This window comes from Narcine bancroftii, chromosome 6 (genome assembly GCF_036971445.1).
Source record: "Narcine bancroftii isolate sNarBan1 chromosome 6, sNarBan1.hap1, whole genome shotgun sequence".
NCBI lineage: Eukaryota > Metazoa > Chordata > Chondrichthyes > Torpediniformes > Narcinidae > Narcine > Narcine bancroftii.
Genome location: NC_091474.1, coordinates 4849688 through 4872012, shown reverse-complemented (window position 1 = coordinate 4872012; position 22325 = coordinate 4849688). Strand labels below are relative to the sequence as shown.

The 22325-nt window shown below is 41.1% G+C and overlaps 2 protein-coding genes across 3 annotated transcripts in view; one reads left to right on the top strand and one right to left on the bottom strand.

Moving 5' to 3' along the window:
- Positions 1–22325, bottom strand: part of pdyn (prodynorphin) — a 53111-nt gene that overhangs the window by 23190 nt on the left and 7596 nt on the right. The gene's annotated exons all lie outside the window — the stretch shown is intronic.
- LOC138737224 (uncharacterized) overlaps positions 20824–22325 on the top strand; it is a 28976-nt gene continuing 27474 nt past the window's right edge. Inside the window, exons 1-2 of the mRNA XM_069887911.1 lie at positions 20824–20874; positions 21269–21349. Coding sequence (XP_069744012.1) covers positions 20824–20874; positions 21269–21349 — 132 coding nt within the window. The remainder of the gene's footprint in view (positions 20875–21268; positions 21350–22325) is intronic.

Sequence of the window (22325 nt, the reverse complement as noted above, 5' to 3'; positions counted from 1 at the left end):
AACTCTCATAATTTGATAAACTTCTATCAGGTCTCCCCTTAGTCTCCATCACTTCAGAGAAAATAACTGAGTTTGCCCAATGCCTCCTCATAGCTTATGCATTCTGATTCAGACAGGATCCTGGAAGATCTCTTGTGTCCCCTTTGCAAAGCCTTGACATTCTTCTTGTAACTTTTGCAGAGCTGCAACGTGACTTCCTTACTTTTATACTCAATGCCCTGCCGATGAACGTGAACATGCTGTTGAGGCTAGAAACAGGAAGTGAATGCACCTAAGTATGTGGTTAAGGAAATGGAGCAGGAGGGAGGGCTTCATGTTTCTGGACGATTGGGCTCTGTTCCAGGGAAGGTGGGGCCTGTTCCAACAGGATGATTTACACCTTAACTGGAGGGGGACTAACATCCTTGTGGGTATGTTTGCTAGTGCAGCTCCAGGGGATTTAAACTAGATTGGCGGAGGGTGGGAGTCAGAGTGTTAAAGTAAATAGCAAGGTGGAGGAGGATAAAGGTCATGTGAGGATTGCATTTATAGATAGGAATCAAAGGTTTGTACATGATAGAAGTGTTCTCAGGTGTTTTTATTTCAATTCAAGGAGTATTGTCAGAAAGGCAGACGGCCTTAGGTTGTGGATTGGCACACTGGGTTATGACATTATGGCTATAAGTGAGACTTGGTTGTAGGAGGGGCAGGACCGGCAGCTCAATGTTCCGGGGTTCCATTGTTTCAGACGTGATAGAGGGGGGGAGAGATGAAAGGGGGAGGAGAGGCATTGCTAGTCAGGGAAAATATCACAGCTGTCCTTAGGCAGGATAGCCCAGAGGGCTTGTCTACAGAAGCCATATGGGTGGAGCTGAGGAATGGGAAAGATGTGACCACACTGATAGGTTTGTATTATAGACCGCCCAATAGAGAGAATTGGAGGTGCAAATCTGTAGAGAGATATCAGACTGATGTAACCAATAGAAAGTTGTGATAGTAGGAGATTTTAACTTTCTACATATTGACTGGGACTCCAATACTGTAAAAGGGCTGGATGGCTTGAGTTTCTCAAATGAGTTCAGGAAAGTTTTCTAAGTCAATATATAGAGGTATCAATGAGAGAGGATGCAATACTTGATCTCCTCTGAGGGAACCAGACAGGTCAGGGAACAAAAGTATGTGTGGTTGAACATTTTGGGTCCAGTGACCATAATGTCATTAGTTTTAAGTTAATTATGGATAAGGATAGATCTGGTCATCGAGTTTAGATTCTAAATTGGAGAAAGGCCAGTTTTGTGAAAATGAGAAAGGATTTAGGAAAAGTGGATTAGGATCATTTCTTTTCTGCAAGGGTGTGTTCAGTAAATGGAAGGACTTCAAAGGCAAAGTTTTGGGAATGCCACGTTTAAATGTTCTAATCAGAATTAAAGGCAAAGTTAACAGGCATAGGGAATCTTTGTTTTCAAGGGATATTAAGAGGAAGAGAGAGGTGTCGAGCAAGTATAGGCAACAAGGAGCAAATGGGGTACTAGAAGAGTATAGAAAATGTAAGAAAATAAAGAAGGTTATGGAAAAAATAAGACATGAGGTTGCTTTGGCAGATAAAGTAAAGGTAAACCCAGAACGTTTCTATAAGTATATTAAGAGTAAAAGAATAGTAAGGGACAAAATTGGTCCCCTAGAAGATCAGAGTGGTTGCTTGTGTGTGGAGCTTTACAAGATGGGGGAGATCTTAAACAGTTTTTTTGCATCAGTATTTCCTCAGGAAACTTCCTCAGGAAAGGAAGGAAGGGAAACAAGCAGTAGTGGCATGGAACATATAGAGATTAAAGAGGAGGTGGTGTTTTCTGTCTTACAGTGAATAAAGGTAGATAAATCCTTGGGCCTGATATGATATTCTCTTGGACCTTAAGGGAGACTAGTGTAGAAATTGCAGGGGCCCTGGCAGAAATATTTAAAATGTTTTTAGCCACAGTTGAGGATTGGAGGGTAGCTCATGTTGTTCCGATGTTTAAAAAAGTCTCCAAAAGTAAACCAGGAAATTACAGGCTGGTAAGCCTAATGTCAGTAGTGAGTAAGTTATTGGAGGGTGTTCTTAGAGATCAGACATACAAGTATTTGGACAGCCAAGGGCTGACTAAGGATAATCAGCATGGCTCTGTGCGTGGAAGGTCGTATTTAATGAATCTTATGGAGTTTTTCAAGAAGGTTACTAAGAAAGTAGATGAAGGAAAGGCTGTGAATGTTGTCTACATGGATTTTAGTAAGGCCTTAGATAAGGTCCCACATAGGAGGTTAGTTCTGAAGTTTCAGATTCTAGGGATCCATGGAGAGGTTATAAACTGGATTCGAAATTGGCTGAATGGGAGAAGACAGAGTGTAGTAGTTGTTACACCTCAAGCCAGCAACAAAAAAGACACAATTCAAAAGGGTTAAATTTTAACTCTAAATTTATTAATGACTATTAATGATATCTTCATTAACATACCAGACCATTACAGTCTGTGCCCAACATTCAAAAAGAGAAAAATCCCCCCCCCCCCAAAACCCTAGGTCAGCCAGTCCAGAAACACAGTCCACAGAATTCAATCTCAAAGCTCAATGTCCAAATTCAGTTTTTTAATTGGACGTCATATTGAACGTTGGAGAGAGAAATGACTGATGTTGGGTTGCCGCAATGTTACAATTCCTTTTTCAAGGCTTCCTTAGTTAACTTCAGTCGTTTCTCAAATTGTGGTTTTTAACCCTTCATTAACTTATGAGACATGTGCCTTTCACGCAGCTCTCCAGTTGGTCTCCACCGCTCCAACTGCACTCTGTCTGCCCAGCTCAACCAGCTACACCACGTCACTCAGTTCCCAGCAGAATTCTATCCTTTATGATGATAGTCTACAGTCTAAAAGGTCAGTCCATGGTCCATAACATAGTGGATGATTGCTTCTCAGACTGGAGGCCTGAGATTACTGGTGTACCTCAGGAATCGGTGCTGGGACCATTGTTATTTATCATCTATATCAATGATCTGGATGATGAAGTGGGAAAATGGGTCAGCAAATTTGCTGATGACACTAAGATTGGAGGCTTTGTGGACAATGAGGAAGATTTTCAAAGCTTTCAGAGGGATCTGGACCAACTGGAAATATGGGACATAAAATGGCAGATGGAATTTAATGCAGATAAGTGTGAGGTGCTGCAATTTGGAAGGACAAACCAAGGAAGGACGTTCACAGTAAATGGTAGGGCACTGAGGAATGTGGAGGAACAAAGGGATCTGGGAATACAGATACATAATTCCCTGAAAGTGGTGTCACAGGTAGACAGGGTTGTAAAGAGTGCTTTTGGCATTTTGGCCTTCATAAATCAAAGTATTGAGTATAGGAGTTAGAATGTTATGGTTAAGTTGTATAAGACATTGGTGAGGCCAAATTTGGAGTATTGTGTGCAATTGTGGCGGCCAAATTACAGAAAGAATATCAGTAAGATTGAAAGAATGCAGAAAAGATTTACTAGGATGTTGCCAAGGTCTTCAGGAGTTGAGTTTCAGGGAAAGATTAAACAGGTTAGGACTTTATTCTTTGGAGTGTAGAAGAATGAGGGGAGATTTGATGGAGGTTTACAAAATAATGAGGGGTATAGGCAGAGTAAATGCAAATAGGCTCTTTCCACTTAGATTAGGAGAGATAAATACGAGAGGTCATGGCTATAGGGTGAAAGGGGAAAGGTTTAAGGGGGAACATGAGGAAGACCTTCTTCACTCAGAGAGTGGTCGGAGTGTGGAACGAGTTGCTATTTGATGTGGTAAATGTGGGTTCACTCTTATTTTAAGAATAGATTGAATAGATACATGGATGGGAGAGGTCTGGAGGTCTGGAATGGGTGCAGGTCAGTGGGACTAGCAGAATGATGTTTCAGCACAGACTAGAAGGGCCGAGTGACCTGTTTTCTGTGCTGTAGTGTTCTATGGTCCTATGCCATTGGGAGCTATGGAATTTAATCACCAGATCCCTTTGTACGTCAATGCTGTTAAGAATCCTGCATTAATGGTATATGTACCCTTGCATTTCCCCTCCAGGTAGACCTTTCTTTTGACTATCTTTTACCCATAAGAGGAGGCTTGCATTAACAGGATCTGATTGTTTTGAAGACGATGTCATTCTCTGCGAACAGACAGCTTTGTAGGTAGAAGACAGCTGCAGTTTTTGAAGGAATGGAAGAAAAATTATATTTAATTCTGAAAATTTACTGGGAGCTGTGATTCATTAATTAAAATAATATCAATCTTGCAACACTCATCAATTCACTAAATCCACCTCCACGCGATTCTCCAGAAATGTGGGTTACGTTAATTTTCATTGTGTTGGTAGAACATGATGAACATTTTCATTGACACTGTTTGAGCATATTGTATAAGGTTCACAAAAGCTTTCACTTTTGTGAAGATTCTTCTCTAGAAATATCACCAGTGAGTTATTCTCCTTTATTGATTGATGATTAATTTGTTGGATCATTATCCAAAGCCTAAACTATTAATCTGGAGGCATGAATTAATATTCTTTCATGGGAGAATGGTTATTTAAATAATTAAATCAATCTGGAATATTAAAAAGTATCACCCACGCAAAAAACAAACGTCATGGTTGATCATTTTAAAAAAATGTTAGTTCATCAATGTCCTTCATGAAGGGAAGTTTGGTCTATGTATTTGTGGTTAACTCTTAAGTTGCCTATGAAATAGTTTATTCTCCCTACTCAAAACTACTCACGGAACAATTAGAAATGGATAATAAAAGCTTGCAATACCTGTAACGTTCACATCCTAATCTCTAGGGTGGATACCATCTCACTGGAATACGTGGACAGCAAAGATGCATTCATCAGGATGCTGTTTATTGATTATGGTTTGGGATTTAACACCATCATCCACTCAAAATTGATCAGCAAATTCCAAGATCTGGGACTTAACACACCACAGTGTAATTAGACCCTGGAATTCCTCAACCTCCAGACCACCATCAGTGAGGATTGGTAGAAGGGCTGGTGCCAGAACAAGTGGGTAATGGGGGGGGGGGGGGGGGAGGGGGTGTCATAATTTGCCACTTGAAAATTCACTCAGGGAGGGGGGGAGGGTTGACACTTACCATGTTCAATGTGGCATCCCGGGGTCCGTAGGCCGTGAGCGGCCAATGTTTCTTCTTGTGCACATGGGCTAGTGCCAGCTGGCACATGTGCATTGGATTGGAGTACCAGGGACACTAGCGTCACTTTCTCTTGTCCCCGGTACTCCAATCCAATGTGCATGCGCCAGCCAGCAGTAGCCCATGTGTGGAAGAAGAAACATGGCCACTCACAGCCTATGGATCCCGGGACACCACATTGAACATGATAAATGTCCCCCTTCTGCCCCTACATCCCCAAATGGCAGACAATGTCTGGCTCCAGATAGCATTGATGGAGGACAAAGTGCCTCAAAAGCTGGACTGTTCAACCTAAAACCGGACATCTGGCCACCCTAGCGTGGGTCATAATGCCTGCGGATGTCTCCTTTGTGCCGACACGGATTGGAAGGAACAGTCCTCCACAATCTGATCAGTACCAGAGCACCCAGGGCTGTGTCCTTAGCCACCTACTCTACTCGTTGTACATCTATGACTGTGTGGCTCGGTACGACAATAACACCATCTACAAATTCGCTGACGATACCACGAATGAGATTTGAAAGTTTACATTTCTCCTGGACCAGAGGCACTCAGTTTTTACTGGCTTAAAATCATATCCAGCAATATTGTGCCTGGAATATCTATCATCCATCACTGTACTAATGATTTTACATTCTAGTTTATTGTTCTTTGATTACACATATAAAACACGATGAAACAGGGCATCTCTGGACAATAATTCACACATATGGTCACACAGTACACCCTACACACAAACATATAAACATAGCAAACCAAAATAAATAAATAAATAGATTTATATATCTATACATATATATATATATATATATATATATATAGATAAATGATATATGGGTTTCTAGGATCATTCAACAGTCTCACCACCTGCAGGAAAAGCTGTTTCCCAGCCTGGGAGTCCTGGTTTTTATGCTCTTGTACAACTTCCATGAAGTTGTGGTCCTCACTCTCTCCACGATGGAGCCATTCATATGAAGTGGGGAGTGGTCCTGCACCCTCCTGAAGTCCACAATCATCTCCTTTGTCTTGTCCACATGGAGACTCAGGTTGTTGTCCTTGCACCATTGTACAAGCCTTTCAACCCCCTCTCGATAAGCCAACTCACCATTGTTACCGATGAGGCCAACTACCGTTGTGTCACCTGCAAACTTGTTTCTGTGGGATCTGAACCTGGCAGTACAGTTTTGAGTTAGTAGCGCGAACAATAGCAGGTTGAGCTCGCAGACCTGAGGTGTGCCAGTGGGGGTTTTAGGTTTGAGGCCAACATGGACGAACTGTGATCTTTCAATCACGAAGTCCAAGATCCAGTTGATATATGATAACGTGCAACATTGATTCAGCTGCTCTGATTAGGATTTTTTTTTAAATAGATTCAAGTACATCATTAGCTTGATATTGATTGATTAAAAAAATCATGTTTTGGGAAGCTGATCGTAAGCTGTGTGTGTGTGTTGGTCATGTGGAAAACCGGTGATTTTGTAAAGTGAAGTGTCAAAGCAAAAATGGAGAAAATGTAAGAGAAATCTAATGAGATAGATGAAATTATTTTAATGAAAGTGAAATATATCGGAATCATTTATTTGAGGTGAAAGTGAAATGTAGTGTATGAACAGTTCAAACATGACTATGAATACAATTTTTCAACAGGAAGATGGTCAAACCAGATCCTGAAACAGTGTTTACATATGCTCAAACAGAACTAATTTTGATGCACTTAATCCATGTGACCATGGTAACCTATAAGGAGATTTAACCTTAAACTCCCTAAGTGAATCAGTATGATTTCATTAAATTTCTATCTACAGCACATTAATAAAATTTGAGATTTTTTTGTGCTGGCTTCATAACATTTTTTTTTACTCAGAATTTATTTTATTTATATTCTCTGATTAATGTGGCATATCTAAACCTCTTTTAATTCAGTTGCAGCCTGCAACATTGTTCAGCAAATGCACAGGCAGTATTCAACACCTGAAGTAATGTTTTAGGTCATGAAAAAAGGTGTTTTAAGAAAATTGAAATTTGTCCCACCCTTCCTGCACCATTGGGAAAAAAAAATTATTTTCTTACTTGTATAAATGATGTGAATAGTTTATATACCTTGTTTTGGATCATATTTTTTAGAAAACCTTGAATGAATGTAACTTGGGTCTTCCTAGATGCAGACAAGATTTGCACCATTTGGATGGGGTAGTCACTTGCCTTAATGACTATCGACCAGCAGCATTTACATCAACAGTGAGGAAGTGTTTTTAAAGGCTGGTAATGAAGTATATCAGCTCCTGTCTGAGCGGTGACATGGATCCATTCCAGTTTGCCTATCGTAGAAACAGGTCAACGGTAGATGCCATCTCACTGGCTCTACACAAAGCCCTGTAACACCTGGACAGGATGTTCTTTATTGACTACAGTTCAGCATTTAACACCATCATCCCCTCAAAACTGATCAGTAAACTCCAAGACCTGGAATTCAACACCCCACTGTGTAATTGCATCATGGATTTCCTCACCTCCAGACCACAATCAGTGAAGATTGGTAAGAACATCTCATCCACAATCCCCATCAATACCAGAAAACCACAGGGCTGTGTTCTTAGGCCCCTGCTCTACTCACTTTACACTCTGACTGTGTGGCTCAGTACGACAATAACACCATCTACAAATTTGCCGACAATATCACTGCAGTGGATTGTATAACGGAAGGGGATGAGTCAGTGTACAGGATGGAGATTAAAAACTTGGCTGAATGGTGCATCAACAACAACCTCACCCTCAATATCATCAAAACCAAGGAACTGATTGTTGAATTCAGGAAGGGAAAGCCAGAGGTTTACAATCCATTGATCATTGGGGGATCAGAGGTGGAGCGGGTGAGCAAATTTAAGTTCTTTGGAGTCACTATCTTGGAGGATCTTTCCTGGACCCAACACACTAATGGCATTGTGAAGAAATCATGTCAGCACCTCTACTTCCTCAGACATTTCTGGAGGTTCGGTATGCACCAGAATCCCTAGCAAATGTCGACAGATGTATGGTGGAAAGTGTGCTGACCAGCTGCATCACGGTCTGGTATGGAGACACCAATTCCCCTGAGCATAAAGCCCTCCAAAAGGTAATGGACACAGCCACAATTGAGTACATCTGCAGGGAATGCTGCCATCAGAGAGGAGTTGCAATCATCAAAGACCCTCACCACTCAGCATACGCTCTGTTCTTGCTGCTGCCATCAGAAACGATGTATTTGTGCCACAAGACTCTCAATACCAGGTTCATAAACAGCTGCTCCCCCTCCACCATCAGACTCTTCAATGACAAACTCAGTCAGGGACTCCTTTAAAGTCTCTTGTGCACTTTATTGATTTTCTTTTTTTAATTCTCTCTGAATTGCACAGTCAGTTTGTTTACATTCATTATCTGTTAACAATACTTTATTTGTTTACAGTATTATTTGCACTACCAATTAGTGGTAATTCTGCCATGCCTGCAAGAAAATGAATCTCAGGGTTAGACTTGATGCTATGCATGTACTCTGACAATAAACCTGAAATATTGCAAAGATTTATGAATTGCATTGAATAATGATGTACTTAATCTATGAATGCTTCTGAAACATTCACTGTTACCCTTTCCATGAATTTTTCCAGCATTTTTACCAGTGAAGATATACATATATGTAAATGTAAAAGACTAAAAATCTGTTAATTTCAGCTTTAAAAACATGATACTGTTTTCAGTTTTCTGCCGTAGAGAATTACAAAGATCTATGATCACCTTTGCTTAAATATTTAGTCACACAACTCGGTAACACGCTATTTTGCCCCGCGAATCCGGGCTGCCCAATTTATACAACCCCAGTACATTTTTGAACGGTGGGAGGAAACTGGAGCCCTCGGAGAAAACCCATGCAAACATGGGGAGAATGTATATCTCCACAGACAGTGCAGGATTCGAACCCCAGTCCCAGTTTCTGGTGCTGTTAAGGCATTGCGCTAACTGCTACACCAACCATGATAAAAATAAATTCCTCTCCATTATTGCCTGCAATTGTTGAACCTGTGCCCGAGTTCTAGCTTGCTGCATGACAGAAATATTCCATCGGCATCTACCTTTTCAAATGCCCTCAGATATTTTTTTATATATGTTTCAGACAGATATCTTTTATTCTTCTAAATTCCAATAAGTTTAGAGTTAATTTTTTCATGTAAGACCATCTTCATCAGTACCCAGGAATACTGTTCTCATTGAGATCAATGGGAATCATATTCTGTCTGGGCCCCTCCAACCAGATACCATTAACATTGACTATTCTGGTTTCCATTCATCCCACCTCCCGCCTCATCCCTCCCCTTTCCTATCCTTATGTCTCATTTCTTCTAGCTCTCTCTTTCTCTCTTTCCCTTTCCCTCTCTCCATTCCTCCAGCTCTGCATTCACAGAGCCACCCCCTCTCACCTTACTATCCACAGCCAATTATTGCCTTTTGTCTGTTGGATTGTACTCCTCCCAGCCTTAGTTCCCAGCCTTTCTGTACTTTTTACTTGTAGAATGGCTCAGGCTCGAAACGTTGGTTATATATATGAGATCTGCTGAGTTCTTCCAACTTTTTTGTGTTTTTAGAGACTGCAGACTTCCATGGTCTTTTTTTCCAGAAGAAAGAAAATAAATAAATTGATCTAATTAAGGTCACAATAGGAAAAAAAATAATCGCATCTAAATAAAATGATTTGCTAGGCCTTTGCAAAGACCAAGTTAAGGGTGAACCACATTCTGTGTCTGGATTATATTTAGGCTAAACCCATTAAGGATCGCAGACTTCTTTCCTTAAAGAATATGGGTTGACCAGTTTTTTTTGTGTAAATCCCGGTTGTCAATCATTGGTGATTATTCTGAATTCATTTAATTACTTGAATTTAATATCTTCCACACTATTATGGGCTTGAACTCATGTCCCTCTGTTAATTGTTCAGGTGTCTGGATACTAGTCCAGTAGATAAATGCTACTGAAATAGAAAAGGACATGTGTGCCAACACCAAGAGGGCTGTAGTAGTTCAAGAAAGTGGACTAAGGAAGAGAATATATTTCCAAGGAAATTAATAACTTGGAACAAATGGAAGTCAGAAATGAAGAATACATGCCCAATAAAATTGTATTATAAATTACAAGAAATGATATATGAAGCAACTTGATTTCAAATGACAAACAACGCAATTCTGAAAAGAAACAATTCAGGAAAATGTTGAAATGGAACAAGTATATCATGGATAATTAAGTTTTTGGTTCTAATTGTAATGCACTGTTTTTATTTTATAATAATTAAGTTAAATTAAGCAAGAAAAATCCATACATATTCTGAATTTATTTAGTTACATTTCCTTTTCAACCAAAGTTCAACTCTGATTTTCAAGCTATGAGAAATTATTTTTCTTTAAATTGAATGGACTGAAGATTCACTCTTTAAGGAAATGTCTCTTTTGCATGACATCCTGAGAACCTGCAAAAAACTTACAATTTAATTAAAAATGTAGATAACCAATTGAAAAAGTATTCAGGCTGAAGTTGTGGCCATTGAATTTGCCCAGGAAACTCATCATTTGCAGAGGCTGACATTTAATTAGTCCAAGACAAGTCAAAACTACTTAACCTGCTGCTAACCTATGTGATATTGTCTCTTGTTCATTTTGACTTCTAATCTCTGACAAAAAAATTTCAAAAATCTATATTCAACTTTCATCTAAATATATTAATTCATATTTAATATATTTACTTGTCACAGTTGGAACCAATAACAGATATTTTGCAATCCACTAGGGACTGTGGATTTTACTGATACAAATTGTTGATTTTCATAAAGTATATTGTACAAGGACTGCCTAAAGAAATCTCTTGGTGCCTGCCACATTGACCACCGCCAGTGGGCTGATAACGCCTCAAACCGTGCATCTTGGCGCCTCACAGTTTGGCGGGCAGCAGCCTCCTTTGAAGAAGACCGCAGAGCCCACCTCACTGACAAAAGGCAAAGGAGGAAAAACCCAACACCCAACCCCAACCAACCAATTTTCCCTTGCAACCGCTGCAATCGTGTCTGCCTGTCCCGCATCGGACTGGTCAGCCACAAACGAGCCTGCAGCTGACGTGGACTTTTTACCCCCTCCATAAATCTTCGTCCGCGAAGCCAAGCCAAAGAAGAAAAGAAAAGAAAGATTGTGGGTTCATTTTGTAGAGTGTTTAATACATTTTTGAACAGTTTGATGTGTGTCAGACTCTCTAAACCTTTCTAGTTGGGAGATTGTGCAATAAACACCTGGAACTTTTTCTGATGAAAACTGTTCCTCTGCAATTACTGTACAGATATTCTGCCACTCCACTAGAGGGTGCTTAGAGAAGGTCCTCAAAATGGGCAAGGTCACTGGAGAAAGCCTGGATAATTTATAATTTAATGCAGGAATCCTCTGAATTGTTCTGTTGAATATTGGTAAAGGAGATAATGGAAAAATCCTTTATTTTAAGGTTAATTCCACAATGTGTGTGTGTGTGTGTGTTATTTTTTCCAAATTTTATAAATAGAAACTGACCTTTTCTTATATTTTAATCGTGGATTTGGTAAACCTCCCTTAAAAACCGAGTTTGTACCATTTGTTTGTTATTTGGCATTTATTGGCCTTGTCATAACCATAAATTAAAATTCATATCCATAAATTAAAATTCCATTACACCATATCTAGTCTATTCTAGAAGAATGTTTAAGGTATATTGAGGAAGGAATGAGGGAAACATTGATACCATAAAGGCTGGATCAGGAATTTTTTCAATAATTTTTGATGCACCAACTATTCATCTGTTGTTTTTGTCAGGCCAGATTTGTCATCATTCAATGCCCAAGCCACTCATGTGACAAGGCTTTCTTTCTGCTGTTCACACCAGCATTGTTGCCACAAGGACACAAAAGAACAATGCAGATATTTCAGCTCATTTAAAGCTAATGGATTCTGAGAGAAAAACATGCATGAAGCCTGAATTAAATACAGAGAATTCTGGAAAGATTAAACAGGTCAAGTAGCATCAATAGAAAGAGGAAAGGAGTTAACATTTCAAGTTCCCCTCCCAAATCTGAGAAATTTAATAAAAAATTAATTTGAAGTTGCAAAGAGGATGGAGGAGAGATGGGTGAGACAAAGGGAATTTCTCCGATAAGGTGAGTTCCGGATTGCCTACGGGATTATGATGGATATAGATAATTTCACCAACATTTTAGGAATAACACTGCTGAATGCTGACATCATTTTCTTTTTAAGAGATTTTTAAATGTAAAGCTGATTGGATTCTACATCTTCCTTGTCAGCATCCAGATCACAAAAAGGAAAATAATTGTGACCAAGCAAGGATTCCAAAAAATATTTTCTCACCACTGCTCCACTTTTTTCAAATCACAATCTCTAAATCCTTTGGGTTGTTTAAGGTTATCTTAATTTCTCATTGTACCAGCTACCTCTTTATTCATCTTCAGTGCGAAGTTTTGAGTAATTTAATATTTACACATCCTCATCGGGAGTTGGGAAGGGGAGTCAGGTGGATTTTTGTAACCTTGAGTTTGTGTGCTCCTTTCGCCATTCACAAATGTCTACAGTGTATCCTTAATGCATGACCTTGAGGTTCTCAATACTATACTGAATACTCCTTCTTCACTTTGAGTGGCCATGTGCTGGAGATTCCCAGCAGTCAGTGGGGATGTTGCATTTTTAAAAAAAATTTTACTTTTCACACTATGAACCATACTAACCAAAATACACACAAACATTTCCCTCTTGAATATACACAGTCATTTTCTCTCCTTTTCCCCCCTCCCTTCCCTCCCTCCTTCACCAACCCCCTCCCCACCCATTCAACGTTCAACCCATTAAACCCATTAAACAGTGTCATCACACAATGCAAAGAAACAAGAAATTTGTGTGATCTACTTTTATACACTGGGTCAGTTCATTTCATCTTCTTCTCCTATCATTTTAGAGGGTGGAGGTCCGTGGTAGGACTTCTCTGTTGTGTTCCATGTACAGTTCTCAAATTTGTTTGAATACTGTGATGTTATTTCTTAAATTATATGTTATTTTTTCCAATGGAATACATTTATTCATTTCCATGTACCATTGCTGTATTCTCAGGCCATCTTCTAATTTCCAGGTTGATATTATACATTTTTTTGCTACAGCTAAGGCTATCATAATAAATCTTTTTTGTGCTCCATCCAAATAGAGTCCAAGTTCTTTACTTCTTATATTACTTAGAAGAAAGATCTCTGGATTTTTTGTTACGTTGCTTTTTGTGATTTTATTTAATATCTGATTTAGATCTTCCCAAAACTTTTCCACTTTCTCACATGCCCAGATTGCATGTACTGTTGTTCCTGTTTCCTTCTTACAGCGAAAACATCTGTCTGATACTGTTGGGTCCTATTTATTTAAATTTTGAGGCGTGGTGTATAGCCTGTGTAATCAATTATATTGTATCATGTGTTTATTGTATTTCTCATAGTTCCGGAGCATAGATTTTTTTAAGGAAGCTTTAATTTTTGAGTTTTTTTGTCTGTCATGGCAGTCTGAGAATGGGTATGCAAATAAATATAGATGGCACAACTGGATGTAACCAGGGGCTCATTGGAGGAGATGTTGAGCTGGATGGAACATAATTTTGCTTATCCTTCTAGTAAATTCAAAGAATTCTGTAGATACAACATTGTCGATTAAAAAAAAAATTATTTGATATGTTTGTTGTAAGTAGTCCAGATCTTGGAAGCAGTAGGGAAGGCAGAGGTCAGTAATCCATAAAGTATTTACAAATACTTCCTTTATTGCAGCGTTCACGTCGTGAAGATGATATCCACTGTGCTTCTAGATGGATAGAAACCACAGTGTGTTTTGGGGAATAGCTCTTCACTGATTAAAGATTGTTGAGGAGAATGGTCATGAAAGACAGTAATGATTACAGCATTTCAAGTATCCACTGGGATATTTCTCACCTCCCCGAACTCTGCACTGAAAATGTGAATTTGTGCCTGAGCCTCTTCTCTTTTGAGTTTAACTTCTTGCTATCAATCCTAAATTCACATTTTGTAAGTATAAAACTCAGAACAATTTCCAAATGTACTCTCTCATTGGACCAAACATGCAAAAAAGAAAAAAATGGAGCCCTTCAAGGCTTCATGGCTAATCTCCTACCATGGAACCATTTTCAAGCCTTTCCCTATTTCCCTTGACTTCTGCCATTCCAGAGTGAACACAGAGGCCAAGCTTCCATAGTTGTCAAACATAGTGAGTTTGAAAGCTTCTGCATAAAGACATTTCTTCTAATTTAAGTCGTCACATTCTCTGTACCCTCAGGTCCTAGACTTCTTGATCAGGGGAAATATCCTGTCTGCATTTAGATTGACAAATTCTTACAAAAAATGTGTAAGTTTCAGTGTGATCCCCCTTGCATCATTCTGAACTCAAACTCACGAGTGAAACATGAAAATCTGTGACTGTAGTAAACACGTAGAAGTGCTGGAGGTCTCGCAACAGGGCCCGCAGTGACCATAGGAGGTCAAGATCTATAACCAATGTTTTGGGCCTGAGCCCTTCCTCAAGGTAAGAGTAAAACACTGGCAGCCACATGAATGAAAAGTGAAACAGAAAAGCCTGCAGATGCTGTGGTTGTAGTATTGCAGCATTCTCCAGTTCTGTCTGTCTGTCTCTCTCTCTTCCCTTTTCCCTCTGTTTCCTTTCACAGAACCAAAATTGATTCTCACCCTTTCTCTTATCATATCCAATTAACACCTTTTGGCCTTTGGCCGGGACTCCTCCACTCCCATTCTCCCCCCTTTCTCTCCAGACTTTATTTATTATGTCTGTCTACTTTTTGCTTATACCTTGAAGAAGGGCTCAGATCCAAAAGTTGGTGATATATCTGTACCTCCTATGGAGTCTGCAGTAGTGGCATTTCTGTGTTTTTAACTGAATGAAAAGGCTTGGGAAGAAGGGAAGAAAGGACATGGGGTGAAGCACAGTCCATGGAGAGGAGGATTGGAGGAGGGGATGGCTCTGTAAATGTAAATGCCTTGCTGGAGGAAAGAGAGGGAAAAGGAGAGAGAGAGAGAAAGAGAGAGAGAGAGAGAGAGAGAGAGAGAGAGAAATAGGGGGATGGAAATGAGGGGACTAATGAAAACCGAAGGTTGATGTTAATGCCATCTGGTGGTGGGTACCCAGAAGGAATATGAAGTGTTGTTTATCCAAATTGTGGGTCTGCCAGTGCATGAGACCATGAACAGAGATGTTGGCATGGGAATAGGGCGGGGAACTGGGAGATCTCCTCTATTGTGGCAGACAGCAAAGGTGCAGAATTAAGTGATGAATCAGTCTGTGTCCAGTCTCTCCAATGTAGTTGAAACCACAACAAGAGCACCAGATACAGTAGATGACCCTTGCAGATTCACAAGTGAAATGTTCAATACACAAATATGCTGGAGAAACTCAGCAGGTCCTGCAAATTCTATAGGAGGCAAGGATAAATAACCAATGTTTTGGGCTGGAGCCCTTTATCAAGGAATGAGTTAGAAGCTGGAAGGTGCCTGAATAAAAAAAACAAGAGGGATAAGAGGAGAAAGGAGATGTTGAGGAGCGCAGGCCAGCAGCTCAGAGATCATATTTGGATCAGAGAACAGGAGAGAAAATATAAGAATTGATCGGGAAGGGGTAGCTCTGTGAATGGAGAGTTGAAGGAAAGGTGACAGAGGGATAGAGTGAGAGAGAGAGAGAGAGAGAGAGAGAGAGAGAGAGAAGGAGAGAGAGAAAGAAAGAGAGCTACAGGAAATGAGACATAAAGAAAGAGAAGGGGAGAGATGAGAAGTGGAGGGTGGTGGGGGGGGCAGTTAATGGAAACCAGAGAAGTTGATGTTAATGCCACCTGGTTGGGAGCTACCAAGGTGGCATATAAGCTGTTGTTCCTCCATTTTGTAGGAGGCCTCAGTTTGGCAGTGCATGAGACCATGGCCATGTGTGGGGAATTGAAATGGGTTGTCACTGGGAGATCCCCGCCATTGTGACGGATGGAGCTAAGTTGCTGATTGAACCGATCTCCCCATCTACACCCATTCTCTCCAATGTAGAGGAAATCACAAAGGGAGCATTGCATGCAGTAAATTACCCCTGTGGATTCACCTGGAAGGACAGTTTGAGGCCCCGAATGCAGTGAGGGAGGAAGTATGGACGTAAGTGTAGTATTTTCTGTGGTCACAGAGGTGGGGGAAGGAGTAATGCCAAGGGCGCCATTGGTGGGAAGGGAGGAGTGGACGGGGGAATCACAGAGGGATTGGTCCCTGTGGAGAGGGGAGAATGTGTCTGGTGGGGGCTGGTTGAGCAGCATTTTTGGAACAAGAAACCGAATGAATGTTTTGGATTGATGATCCGTCATCAGAATTGCTTGGAACATGTGATGTTAAGTGAGTTTCATGCTGATTAACCGAACCTATTTTAAATCCAACTGGTTTGGTAAGGTCTAGTTTGCTATTTTCCTAAAATAGATTGCAGTGCATTTGAAAATTGTGCTTAAATTGAAAGTTAAAATGCATGAAAGTATTACAAAATTGCAGGGTTTTGGAATTAGAATTTATTGTCAAGGACACGTCATGAAATTCTTTGTTTTATGGCAGCATTACAATGCTTATATCGCTATAAATTACATTTCAAAAATAAATAAATAGTGCAAGAAAAATAGGAGAAAATGAGGTGGTGTCTGTGATTCATTGTGTATTCAGAAATCTGAAGGCATCGGGGAAGAAGCCGTCCTTGTGCCACTGGGGGCTCGTCTTCAGGCTCTTCTACCATTTTCCTGATGGTAGCAGGGTGAAGAGGGCATGGCCTGGGTGGTGGGGTCCTTGAGGATAGAGGCTGCTCTCTTGCAGATGTCCTCGATGGAGTGAAGATTGGTGCTCGTGATATTGCAGGCTGAATGAACAACTCTCTTGTTTTTTGTCTCTGTCCTGTGAATTGGCACCTACAGACCAGACAGTGATGCAACCAGAGAGAATGCTCTCCATGGTACACCTGCAGAAATTTTCAAGAGTCTTTAAATGAGCCTCTGACTGAGTCTGTTGTGTAGGAGACTGAAGGTGGAGGGGTAGCAACTGTTCCTGAACCTAGTGGTTTGACTCTTGTAGCATCTGTACCTGAGAGAATATCCTGGGTGGTGCAGATCCTTGATGATTGCTACTGGTCTCCAACAGCATTACTGGGGGTTGTAGGTCAATTGGGTGTTATTGGGCGACACAGGCTCATGGGCTGAAAGGGCCTGTAACCATTCTGTATGCCTACATGTAAATGTAAATGGCAATGTTCCATGTAGATTTTCTCAATGGTGGGGAAAGTTTTCCCTGTGATGTACTGGCTATCTCCATTGCCTTTTGCAGAGATTTCTGCTCAGAGGCATTGATGCCCTCACATCAGGCTGTGATGCAGCCAAATAAAGTCCTAGCAGGCTGAAGTTCTCGCAGTAGCTTAGACGCTTGGGTCCTAGTGACATCTTGGGGACGGTACGGTGGGTGTAGTGGTTAGCGCAATGCCCTTACAGTATCAAATAGGTCTGGGGTTTGAATGCTGTGCTGTATGTAATCCTTCCACTGTTCGAAACATACCGGGGTGGGGGGGGGGGTGTAGGTTAATTGGGTGTAAATTGCGCAGTGAAATCGTCTGTTACCAAGCGGTATGTCTAAATTTAAAAAAAATCACCTCTGCATTCTCTTCAGCTTGATGTGGCCCAATTTGGAGCCCCACATTGGGCCTCACCAATGGCTTATACAACTGCAACATGACCCCCCCCCCCCCCAACATCTATACTTAATAGTCAGACTGAAGAAGGGCAATGTTCCTCTGCCCTACAAAGTCTCCAGATCCCCACCATTCACTGCATAGGTCCTATCCACGTTAGACTTCCCAAACAGCAACACTTTACATTTCTCTCTATTAAATTCTTTCACTCATTCCCCTGATTACCTGCCCAACTGATCAAGATCCTACTGCAATTTTGTAACTGCCTTCACTCTCTACTCTACCGGACACGTTAGTGTCATCCTCAAGCTTGCTGATCATGCGATATACATTTCCATCTAAATCATTGAAATAGATGACACACAGCTCCGAAACTCTGCGGCACACCATCAGTTACAGGCCTTCAGTCCAATAGACAATCTTCCACCATCACCCTCTGCTTTCTACCCCGAAGCCAATTTTCTATCCATCTGGCTATCTCTCCTATGTGGAACTTTATTGAATACCTTGCTGAAACCTATATATACAACGACTTCAACTTTGCCCTCGTCAACCTTATTAGTTAAAAAAAACAATCAGATTTGTGAGACAAAACTGTGCTATCCTTCATTAACTCTTGTCCATGTAAGTGGAATACACTGTATATTCTCTCCCAGAATACTCTCTAGCAACTTACCAACCATGGATGTTAGGCTCACTGGCCTGTAGTTCCCAGGTGTTTTCCTGCAGCCCTTCTTGAATAGAGGTACAATATTTGCCACCTTCCAGTTTTTCTGCACCTTATCTGTACATCTCATAAATCTCAGCAGGGCACCTGCAATTTTCTCTCTAGCTTCCCACAGTGTCCTTGGATCTATCTGATCAGGCCCATTGATTTGTCTGTGTATCAGGACCTTCAGCACCTTCTCAACCGTAATAATGACTGCCCCCAGTTCCCAGTCCTCATGTCTTCCTCCACAGTAAAAAGTACTTTCCCATTTCCAGTGGGTCCACAGAGTTAACATATAACCATATAACAGTTTATGGCATGGAAACAGGCCATCTCGGCCCTACAAGTCCAAGCCAGTTTACTCAAACAACTCCGCTAGATCCCCGCCTATTCTCCGCCCATAACCCTCCAAACCCCTCCTATCCATGCATATATCCAGCCTCCTCTTGATCACATTGATTCTTGAAGGGTCCCATTTTTCCCTGGCTACTCTTTTTCCCTCTAGGTACTGAGAAAGTTTCCTGGAATTATCGTTACTGTTACCAGAGGTATCTCCTGTTCTCTTTTTGCCGTTCTAATTTCGTTTTTTACCTTGCTCGTCCTGAAAGCAAATTAAACAACTTGTATCTTTTCTGAAGATAAAATTTCTTAATTCTGGATTATTATGTGATTAGCAGTCGGGACGTACAATGGCAGCAGATGAACTGACTTAAAGTATCTGTTAAATGGCTTAATGAACTTTAGTATGTGAATACTGGTCAAGAATTATGAGTACAATTTTGGTAGAGGAATTGACAGGAGGATCAAAGCCAGAACCTCCAGGCTGAGGAATAGCTTCTTCCCACAGGCAGTGAGAATCCGTAACGACCAAAGGAACTGCTCACACAAACCATCTGAGACTGTTATATTCATAAAACATTATTTATTTATTCATTTGTAGAGATGAAATTCTTGTTCTTCATTTGTATTATTTGTCCGTATGTGTGTTATGTCTGGTTGTGTGTCTGCGCGTTTTGCACCAAGGACCTGAGAACGTTGTTTTGTCGGGTATAATCAGATGACAATAAACTTGACTTGACCTTGCCATCCTGATTACTGCCCACAGGGCTGATCAAGGCCCAGGTGCTCAAAATTAATACAGGACATGCCTCCACTATGAGATAACTGCAAACCCCTTATCAATGATTCTCTGCCCCTAATGGGAATTAGAGGTGTATGGTTTGAAGTTCATCAGGTCTGAAATTAATCCAAAGGTCTGAACTGGAAGGAGGCCGGAGCTCCACGCTGCCATCCTTGGAATCTCTTTGGTGGCTTCCTTGGGGCAAGAGACAGAAATACACTCAATTCTCCAGGCATAGTTTTCACAAGGTCCTGTGTGATGTCGCAAGGCAACAAATCGTGTTCTTGTCCTGAAAGCCTCTTGCAAAGAAAGCCTTTGTAATTAATTGCTGCGCCTACATGTTTGCATTTGGTAACTAATTTGTCAGAACCCATTGTGTGTCAACAATTTCAAATCTATCTGCCTTTTAGTTTTTTCATACCAAAGTGAATAACTTCATGTTTTCTGAGTTAAATAGGAGTTTCCGTATATACGACCATTCACTCAATTTTCTATATTTTCTTACTATCTTTTGGTGTTTTACTTCCAACCCACTCAGCTTTGCATTGCCACTTCCAACATCTGATATAATATTTTCCAGGCCTTCATATCAGTATCCTTCCAAACATATTTTTGCCTCTGCCAGAACACTAGAATGGTATCCGTCCAAGTAACAAAAAACATCCTCTGTGTCCATGGCAATAGGGAACATAGACTCCTTCATGTCCCTCTGTGATGTTGAAAGGAGTGTTTTGGCCCTGGCCCTTGAAAAAAGGGAGATGTTGTATCACTTCCATTTTGCTTCATTCTTGCATGGGAAACTTGTAATGAACTATTTCCTTGATTCTTAGTCAGGAAGATAGTGCCCCATGGTGCTGGCATACAGTGATGACAAATTATTTCCTAGTTAGCATGTTCTCCGAGTTTGACAGGTTATGATAGAAGAAAAGTTCTCAGTGCCAGTATGTGACTTAGATGTGGATGGTAACATTCTATGTTCTCACTGCCCTTGTCTTTCTGACATGGGATAGGGAGTGGACATAAACAAAGATGGATCAAAGTGACTGCAGGGAATGTTCACATCAGAATCTGAAAGGGCAGGTAAGGGTAAGTTCCACGTGGTTATGATATCCTGCTAGAGCCCAAGCAATCGTCTGTTGAACCCTATGTGGCATGCAAGAGCAATTAAAAGGAAAGCTCTGCCCTTTGCCACATCCATCCCTGAGTGGACTGAGGTGAGGAATAGGTGCAGTGCACTTCTGTGAATGGAGAAAAACCAGAAATAAATGTAGTAGCATGGTCTGATGGAAATATTCTCATCTTTGTTCTCTGTTATTATTGACATTCATGTCTCGGGGATGATAATGGCTTCTGCTACCTCTTTCCTGACATCCTGCAGTTCTGCTGAAGAATTGTTGACCTGAAACATTAACTCTGAGATGCCACCTGCCATGCTGAGTATTGCAAGCGCTTACTGGTTTAATTTTTGTCACAGCAACTACCTGGAAGCTCTTTATTGGAAATGAAGATATTTCCCCAGGAACCAAATTGCAAATCGATCTGTGATTCAAGGCAGGTAAGCATATGCTGTATGCTTCTGATTTTCAAATTAAAGACCAACTATCAACTGGGCTTGTAAAAACACAACGCTGGAGAAACTCAGCAGGTCAAACAGTGTCCTTTATGTCAGATACCTTGATGAAAGGCTCAACCCTGAAACGTTGGTCATGTATCTTGATCTTTAGTACATAAAGGACACTGTTTGACCTGCTGAGTTTCTCCAGCGTTGTGTTTTTACTTCATTCATGGTGTCTGCAGGTTCTTGTGTTTTACTCCTATCGTCTGGCCTTGGGCATTTCGTTAATTATGCAAGCCCTTAGATGGATTATTTTGCCCAATTTGTATCACACACTAATCATGCAAAAGCTTATTGGCATAGCATTGCAACGTGCCAAGCCACATACTGTACTGTATTTGATGGCATAAAAGACCCACGGGCATATAAGAACCCCACCCCCCCCCCCCACCCCCCGTATTTCAGCAAGGAATATTAAGAACTTTTGTTTTTAGTTTATTTATGGGTAGATTGGTGAAGGGGTTCCTCCTGCAAGGCCCCTTGTAGATAACGCGTGTGAGTGCGCCTTCACTCTAGCCTTGCACGCTGAGACGCTGAATTTGTTGGTACAATGCTCACTGGAGCTCTTCACCATGTTGGGCCAAGACAGGTAAGCACCCATGCTTGCTTGTGGCCCGCCACCGGTATCCTTGCACATGAACAACATCATCCACGCGCCCACCTGCTCACCGCACGTCAAGGCTCTGACCGCTTCTCCCCCACCGTGCAAATGCCGATTGACAGGCGTGTGAGGGCAGGAGGGAGAGAAGCCGGTCACCAGGGTAATGGGCAGGGCCATTCGTCGTGGGGAGCAGAGGATTGATCGCTTGCTTTGAGGGGAGTACTGGGCCTTGGTGATCAGGCTCCATGCTGAGCCTTTGTTTGATAAGCACAGCCCCCCCGAGCAAATTGAATGAGGTGCGGGGGCAGGTGGCAG